Genomic DNA, 8,730 nt, shown 5'->3' on the forward strand with positions numbered 1-8,730 from the left:
TTTAATTTCAGATTCATTTACATTATGTGAACATGAATGTAATAAGAAAATTGCTTTGTGAAGGATGCTATTTTAAATGAAAATATAAATAGAACATTTCTGTATACAGCCTTAAATATACAATAAGCTATTGGTCTTAACTAGGTCACAGTATCTATGGTATTAATTAGATCACTCAAATCGAACCTAGCATTTTTCTAGTTGGAGATATTTGTGATCTAAGAACTATATTTGCCATACTAGTTTGCACTTCCATTTTCAGTCCTAAATGGAATCTGCTTTCATAATTAGATTGCCTTCCACAGGAGTTGGCTGTTTTTTTCTAAATGATTTTGGAAAGACAGAATTTTCTGTGCTTTTGGGATGTGCAAAAGTGACAGCGTCAGTGGCAGAAGCAGTTCCGTGGCAACTCCTGCATCACATCCTTTGGATCCTTGCCTCAGATTTATGGTGTCCATTCTCCAGGTGGGAGAATCAGTTACTTTGATAGCATTAGGGACCGTTGTGACTTTTATTAAAAAAAAAAAAAAGAATTATAATCCTCACCTGAACATGCTTTTTTCATTGATTCTAGAGAGAGTAAGAGAGAGAGAGAGAGAGAGAGAGAGAGAGAGAGAGAGAGAGACAAAGAAACATCAATGTGAGAGAGAAATATTGATCAGTTGCCTCCCAGGCATGCCTCAACCAGAGATCAAAGCCACAATGGAGCATGTGCCCTGTGCGGGAATTGAACTGTCACCTTTTAGTGCAAAGAACAATACTCTAACCATTTAGCAACACCAGCCAGGCCCCCTGGTGACTTCTTGATTCTAGTACATCACCCACAGTGGACCAAGCTCTATGTGTTCCGAGAAATATTCCTTGAGGCTCCACCAAGGATCTTGGTCCTTCAAACTTCCTGAAACTATTATAAGTACCAAGCTCCTTGTAATAAATCTCTTACTGGTTAAAATGACCAGTATTGTGAAAAACAACAACAAGGACAAATAAAAAAATTAGAGTCTTGCCCTAGCCGGTTTGGCTCAGTGGGTAGAGCGTCGGCCTGCGGACTGAAGGGTCCCAGGTTCGATTCTGGTCAAGGTCATGTACCTTGGTTGCAGGCACATCCCCAGTAGGGGGTGTCAGGAGGCAGCTGATCGATGTTTCTCTCTTATCGATGTTTTTAACTCTCTCTATCCCTCTCCCTTCCTCTCTGTAAAAAAATCAATAAAATATATTATTAAAAAAAATTAGAGTCTTGCTCTTTTTGTGAACCAGATGTTGACTGATCCAGGAACAGAAAAAGAGCTAGGATTCACATATGTTTATATAGCTTTTATTTTCAATTTCAATTTTTCACCCTCAAATATCTATTTGAGGATTATTTTAATTTCTATTAGAGGGTGTATGTTAAGATAAAGTTCAATTTGCAACAAATCCCTATTGCTTTAGGAATGGTGCTGTGTTCTATATTTTTTCCTATTTGCAAGTATTTATAAAAATGAAATAAGAGATAATATAATAGAAAAAAAAGTGTGCCAAAATAAGAATCTTTTATCTATCTATCATCTATCTATCTATCTATCTATCTATCTATCTATCTATCTATCTATCTATCTCTCTCTCTATCTCTCTATCTCTCTATCTATCTATCATCTATCTATTATGGTTCAGTAAATTATAAATAGCAATTACAATAAATGTATAATAATTTGGTACTATTTTGTGACATAGAACAGAGTTTTATATCTACTTATCCAAAGGCCCTGGAATAAAGCCCCACAGAGTAGAATCACAAAGAGAAAGTCTTTATTCACCTAACAGGAGGGTCATTGTGAAAGTAAGACTTCTTTCCCTTCTGGCCATAAGCAAAGGTTTTATATGACTCAGGGAAGTGGGTTGAGTAAAAGGAACAAGGAAACAAGAATGTGATGTGCTAAGCAAGGCAGGTCTCAAAAGCAAACGGCCTAAGGGCAAGCAAGGCTGGGGAAGAAAATTCCACAGGTTCAGCTTTAATAAGGACATCTGACAGCTTAAGCAAGTCTTGGTTATAAGCAAGTAGTTCAGGCTAGGTGCATGTCAATGTAGAATTTATGAAAAAGATCTTAATTTTTATACAAACACTAGTAACCCTGCGCACGAATCCGTGCACTAGTAGGTGGCTGGAGCCTCGCCGTACCTCTCTGCCTGCTGCCCTGCCTCCTGTAGCTCCCCCCACCCCCCTTTCATAGCTTGTTGTCCTGCCTTCTCCTGTAGCTCTCCGCCTCCCACTTGCTTTCTGTCCTGCCCCATCCTGTAGCTCTCTGTTACCCGCTTGTAGCCAGTAGGTCACTGTCACCCTCCTGTAGTTCTCTGTCTACTGCCCCATTCTCCTGTAGCTCCCCCCACACCCCTCATAGCTTGCTGCCCTACCCACTTCTGGAGCTCTGGGCAGCCCGCTTGTACCTCACTGGCCCACCATCATGCTGATCTGTGATCTGGTCATGATGTACTTGGTTATGACGCCTCAGGGTGTAATGGCTAATTAGGATATTCCTCTCTTATTATATAGGATGAAACAAGTTGCCAGTGTGTTCTGGGTATTGAAAGGGCGAGGACTACGCCCTCCACCTTGCCCCAAGGTAAGGGCTATGCCCTCCATCTTACCTTGGCCATGTGCTCAGCAAGGCTTCTTCCCAGAAGCCAAGCCTCTGCTGGCCATGCACAGGATTTCTCTGGACTGGCCAATGATAGTTAAGGGAAGTGCACACCATCACTATGACCACATCCTGTGTAATGAGACACCGACTCGCGCCTGGCCAATCAGCAGGGCCCACAGTCCTTTCTCCTCCCCTTACCCCAACCCCCAATAAAACCTCTCTCTACACAGAGTTTTCCCTCTCTTGGCCACTGGGCTACCGTTGCATCGGTGAGTGTGGTCGGGGAGCCAAACTAGTTCGAAATGAAGGACTCTTTGCTTTTGCATCGGACTGACGGGCTCCCTGGGGGTCCTGGGAACCTTGAAATCTGGGCACAACAGTATCTTAAGTAAGTGCAGGCTTTTATCAGAATTATAACAATGTATATTTAAGATCTGTGCCTTCAGTTTGATGTGAACTCACATCAAAAGAAAAAATATATTTAAAATAATGAACTCTGATGATATGCATGTTACCTGAGGAAAACTATACTGATATCTGAAATTAATTTATAATGTATCAAAAATTAGAGGGAACGACAGGTGCATGCATCAAAGAATGGATCTACATGTAGTAAATGAAGTATAGTAACATGTCAATGGTGGAATCTTCATGGATACATGGATGGAAATGGTCAAATTCTTTTAACTCAGTCATGTATATGTTTGAAAATGTCCACAAAATATTTGGACAGACATTGAAAAAAGCACAGAGGCTTAATAAGAGTTGTATGAATATTATGAAGTGTGAAATTTAAAAAAGGCATAAATGAGTATTTATACTTTCTTAGGAAACAAGACAGACAGATGAGAAGCATGTCATAGGGGTGCTATATAAAAAGAGTTTGATTTCAGAATCAGTTTTACCATTATCCTTTAAATAGCCTTGGTGAAATCAAGTAAGTGATCAAATGAAGATAGTATTATGTCCCATAACTTCTCACAATTGTATTGTGAAGACTAACATTCAAATGACTATGCAAATATAAGTTTGTATTCAAACTAAGGACTCCATTTAATAATACTTCAGGAACACACAAATCCAAAGCCTGCCTTTTATGCACAGATTAGAAGGTCAAAAAGTGAAGTTTTCCTCTGTAATCCTTGGCAGTTTCTTTCTCTTCTATCTTCTATTTTCAGCTGCTGTTAATTGCTGATAAATGGTGGCAATTTGTTAAAAGTAGACAGTATTGCCGAAACCGGTTTGGCTCAGTGGATAGAGCGTCGGCCTGTGGACTGAAAGGTCCCAGGTTCGATTCCGGTCAAGGGCATGTACCTGGGTTGCGGGCATATCCTCAGTAGGAGATGTGCAGGAGGCAGCTGATCGATGTTTCTCTCTCATCGATGTTTCTAACTCTCTATCCCTCTCCCTTCCTCTCTGTAAAAAATCAATAAAAATATATTAAAAAAAAAAAAGTAGACAGTATTGTATCTAGTCACTGAGGTAGAGGTGTTGGGATTCAACCCCAGCAGGTGTGGACAGAGTCGGTGAAGGATTTCTCCTTGACCTAAGCCTGGGAGAGGGGGGAGTTACAAGGCCCGGACAGCAGTTCAAGTTCTCTTGCCTACAAGAGAACCTCTTCCTCCCAGTTCACAGGATGAGCTTTTAGGAAATGCTGATGCCTGCCGAAGCCGGTTTAGCTCGGTGGTTAGAGCGTCGGCCTGCGGATTGAAGGGTCCCAGGTTCGATTCCGGTCAAGGGCATGTACCTTGGTTGCGGGCACATCCCTAGTAGGGGGCGTGCAGGAGGCAGCTGATCGATGTTTCTCTCTCATCGATGTTTCTAACTCTCTATCCCTCTCCCTTCCTCTCTGTAAAAAATCAACAAAAAATATATATATATATATAAAGATGTAATCTATGAATAAGCATGCGAAGAAGGTAAAAAAAAAAAAAAAAAAAGGAAATGCCGATGCCTTCCCAGGAACACACATCACCCCGGTTGGGCCACAGGCCAGAATTTAACTATTTGCTGTGGCTCTGAGGGAGGCAGCCGCGCTGGTTTAACTGCATGGATAGTTCAGATTGGCTCTGAACTCCCTCCTTCAGCCCCTGAAAGGACGGGCCTGGAATTCTAGAAATTCCACACCAAAGGGGGACATACCAAAGCGAAAAGGAAAGGAAGTTAAAAAACTAGATTGTCAAGAGAAACCAAGATGGTGGCATAGGTAAACACCGGAAATTGCTGTCTCACACAACCACTTCAAAAATACAACTAAAAGACAAAATGGACATCATCCCGAACCACAGGAAGGCTGGCTGAGTGGAAATTTTACAACTAGAAGGAAAGAGAAAAGCACACTAAGACTCAGAGGAGGTGTGGAAGTAAAGTACAGAGGTACGGAGGCACATGTGGAAAGGGCTGGCGACTGAGGACACGTTTGTCTTTTTCTATCGGGAGGGAGACACATCCCGATATCTCTGAACTCCAGTTCTGGGTGAGTCTCTGGGGACCCACACTCATACCAGGAGAAACTGGACTGTCTGGCATCGGTCGGAACTCGAGGGCAGCTTACTCTCAGAGGTGCTTGCAGGGATTACTGGGGCACTGAGACCTGGGGCCTCTTAGGGTAGGACTGAGGAGCAGCCATAGCTGCTTGGTCCGTCCTGTTGATACCCTGAGACCCCACCCCACCCAAGCTGTACGAAGAGGCTTTTGCATATGAAAGGCTTGGCCCTTTGCAATCTGAAAATTACCTAACAAACTGCAGCTGGGTCAGAGAGATCCAGAACTTCCAAAAGAAGGCCCAAGGCCTCACAGAAACTTGCATTGCTTCACAGCTGGGCCTCATCTGGGCACCTCCAAACCCCAAACAAAGAAGAGGAATCTGCAGATCTCTCCATAGCTCCTGCTGGGTAGCCTCAGGAAGAGGCTAAATTAGCACCTCCTTCGAGATCCAAGAGTCAGTGTACCCAGTGGTCACAGTGGGACCATCCAGATTACAACTCCTCAGATCCATAAGGGACACACTCAGGGGGCAGACTCAGTGAGCACCAAAGCCCCACTGGAGCAAGTCTTGCCCCAGAAGGGTGTCTCCAGCACAGAAGTTCTCCCACTGTAGACACAGCTGATTCTCACAGCCAATTGGCCTGGAGGTCAATTCCTCCTAGTGATACCTACAACAATCAAGGCTTAACTACAACAAGACTGCACAAAGCCCACAAAGGGGTGCACCAAGAGTGTCCACCTCAGGTAATTGGGGAGGCTGAACCACTGGACCCTATAGGACACCTAGCACAGAAAGCCACTCTATCAACGCAAGGAAGCATAAAAAATACAGAGACAAAGAAACAAGTCACAAATGACAGAAATGGAGGAAAGCAAACTACTGGATATGGAGTTCAAAACCACACTTATAAGGTTTTTCAAGTATTTTCTAGAAACCGCCAATAAGTTTAGTTAGACCCTCAACAAGTCTAGTGAAACCGCTGATAAATTTAGTGAGACCCTCAAGAAATCTAGTGAGACCCTTGAGGTTATGAAAAAGGACCAATTAGAAATTAAGCATACACTGACTGAAATAAAGAATATTATACAAAGTTCCAACAGCAGACTAGAGAATCACAAGAATCAAGTCAAAAATTTGAAGTACAAAGAAGCAAAAAACACCCAACCGGAAAACCAAAAAGAATCCAAAAATATGAAGATAGTGTAAGGAGCCACTGGGACAACTTCAAGTGTACCAACATCCGAATTATGGGGGTGCCAGAAGAAGAGAGAGAGCAAGATATTGAAAACCTATTTGAAGAAATAATGACAGAAAACGTCCCCTACCTGGTGAAAGAAATAGACTTACAAGTCCAGGAAGCTCAGAGAACACCAAACTAAAGGAATCCAAAGAGGACCACACCAAGACACATCATAATTAAAATGCCAAGAGCAAAAGACAAAGAGAATCTTAAAAGCAGCAAGAGAAAGGAAGGCAGTTACCTACAAGGGAGTACCCATACGACTGTCTGCTGATTTCTCAACAGAAACTTTGCAGGCCAGAAGGGAGTGGCAAGAAATATTCAAAGTGATGAATGCCAGGAACCTACAACCAAGATTACTTTATTTAGCAAAGCTATCATTCAGAACTGAAGGTCAGATAAAGAGCTTCACAGATAAGGAAAAGCTAAAGGAGTTCATCACCACCAAACCAGTATTATATGATATGCTGAAAGGTATCCTTTAAGAAGAGGAAGAAGAAGAAAAAGGTAAAGATACAAATTATGAACAACAAATACTTCTATCAACAAGTGAATCTAAGAATCAAGTGAATAAATAATCTGATGAACAGAATAAACTGGTGAATATGATAGAATCAGGGGCATAGAAAGGGAGTGTACTGACTACTCTGGGGAGGAGGAAGGGGTGTGTGGGGGGTGCCGGAAGAGACTGGACAAAAATCCTGCACCTATGGATCAGGACAGTGGTGGGGAGGAGGGTAAGGATAGAGGTGGGGTGGGAACCGGGTGGAGAGGAGCTATGGGGGAAAAAAGAGGAACAACTGTAATAATCTGAATAATAAAGATTTAATTTTTAAAAAAGAACAACAAAAACTAGATTGTCTTTCCTGATCTTCCTTCCTCACTCCTGGTCGGGGCACCCCCTGCAGGCCGCTGTCTCAGGACACCTTCAGCACCTGCTGCAGATGGAGGCGCACCTCGTGGGCGGTCTCCCAGGGCACCATGGTGGCACGGAAGGAGCTGGGCTCGGCCTTCTGTGCCTCCTGGATCAGGCGGTGCATGGGGTAGCCGCAGCGCGGGAAGGCCACGTCGCTGCTCTCCAGCAGCCCCATGGGGCAGAAGTCATTGGCACCGTCGCCCACGTAGAAAAGGCGCTCGAAGTGCACGCTGTCCTGGGCCCGCTCGCGCAGGTAGTCGCTGAGCACCTTGTGCTTGCACATGTTGCTGGGGCACCGCGCGCAGCTGTGTGAGTGGAAGGGCCGCAGAGCCAGCAGCCCCCGTGCATCGGGCCCGGACGGGTTGCTGAGGATGCGGCGGAACAGGCCCAGGTGGCCAGCGGCACGCAGCGTGCTCTCCACGCCAAAGGTGTTGGCATCCGAGATGAGAATCACCTCGAAGCAGGCTCCCTGGTTGGCCACAAACTGCAGCAGGTCGCCCATGCCCGGGGACAGGGGGATGGCCTCATAGACAGCACGCAGGTCCCGCGGCTGCACACCCTGCTCGCCCAGGTACTTGAAGACCCTTTGCATGTACTCGTTGTAGAAGCCCTCACGGTAGGTGGCACGCAGGCTCTCTGGCAGCCGCTGGCCAGGTGCGGCACGCAGGATTGAGTCGTCGCTGTCTTTGTCCAGGATGGTCTCATCAAAATCGAAGGTCAGGAGAAAGCGGGGTGTGCCCTGCACAGCCATCCTGCCGTCCTGGGAGCAGGGGGAGGAAGAGCAGCAGGAGGAGGGAGCAAGCGAGAGCAGGCCCTGCAGGTGAAGACCCAGGAGAGGCTGGTTAGCAGGCCTCAGCCAGAGGCGCTAGCACATCCAAGACCTGAGGAGGACCCAAGGCTGGTTAAGCCGGGGAAGCACCCAACACCGCGGCCCCCATCCCAGCTCCCTGCCCGCCCCCTGGGCACCTCTAAGTTAACAGCGCTGGGATTTATCCTCAGAGGACCAGCAGCCTAGCCAGGTTCTGTAGCCAGGATCTCCAGACAAGTTCTGTGTTTGTTGTCTTGTTACATCTGTATTTATACCAGTTGATTTTAATCCTATCAATTCTATTCCAAAGGTTAGGGCATTTCTTATCTCCATTCCAAGGTTACCCTATTGTTTTATTAAACTACAAGGAAGTAACTGAAGGAGATTATCACAAGTAAAGATTATGTAGCTTAAGGGTGATTTTTCATATTTAAAGTGATTAAGTACCTGCCTGGCACTTAGTTAAGGGGTTTTATTCCCTCCCTAATTCCAGGGAAAAATCCTCACCTGGGGAAACAACCTTTCTCAAGGGGGTGGTCCAGTTTAAAACACATAGTGTTAAGAGGGGGAGCAAACATGCCATATATGCCAGGTCCCTTGATACATAAGCTGTGCAGATGTGTCTTCCCTGCAGCGACTGTGTCAAGCAGCAAGGGTGGA

The 8,730-nt window shown here is 45.0% G+C and overlaps 1 protein-coding gene across 1 annotated transcript; it reads right to left on the minus strand.

Annotated features, from left to right (window-relative positions):
• Nucleotides 1-7,263: 7,263 nt before the first annotated feature.
• On the minus strand, nucleotides 7,264-8,121 carry LOC308513691 (phosphoethanolamine/phosphocholine phosphatase-like; the record flags this gene model as incomplete). The annotated part of the gene is made up of 1 exon (XM_081083867.1): nucleotides 7,264-8,121. Exon 1 carries the CDS (start codon nucleotides 8,011-8,013, stop codon nucleotides 7,264-7,266), a length of 750 nt encoding a protein of 249 aa, XP_080939993.1. The 5' UTR covers nucleotides 8,014-8,121.
• Between the last annotated feature and the right edge of the window lie 609 nt (nucleotides 8,122-8,730).

The sequence above is a fragment of the Myotis nattereri genome, assembly GCF_964212035.1.
Source record: "Myotis nattereri genome assembly, chromosome: 2".
Classification (NCBI taxonomy): domain Eukaryota; kingdom Metazoa; phylum Chordata; class Mammalia; order Chiroptera; family Vespertilionidae; genus Myotis; species Myotis nattereri.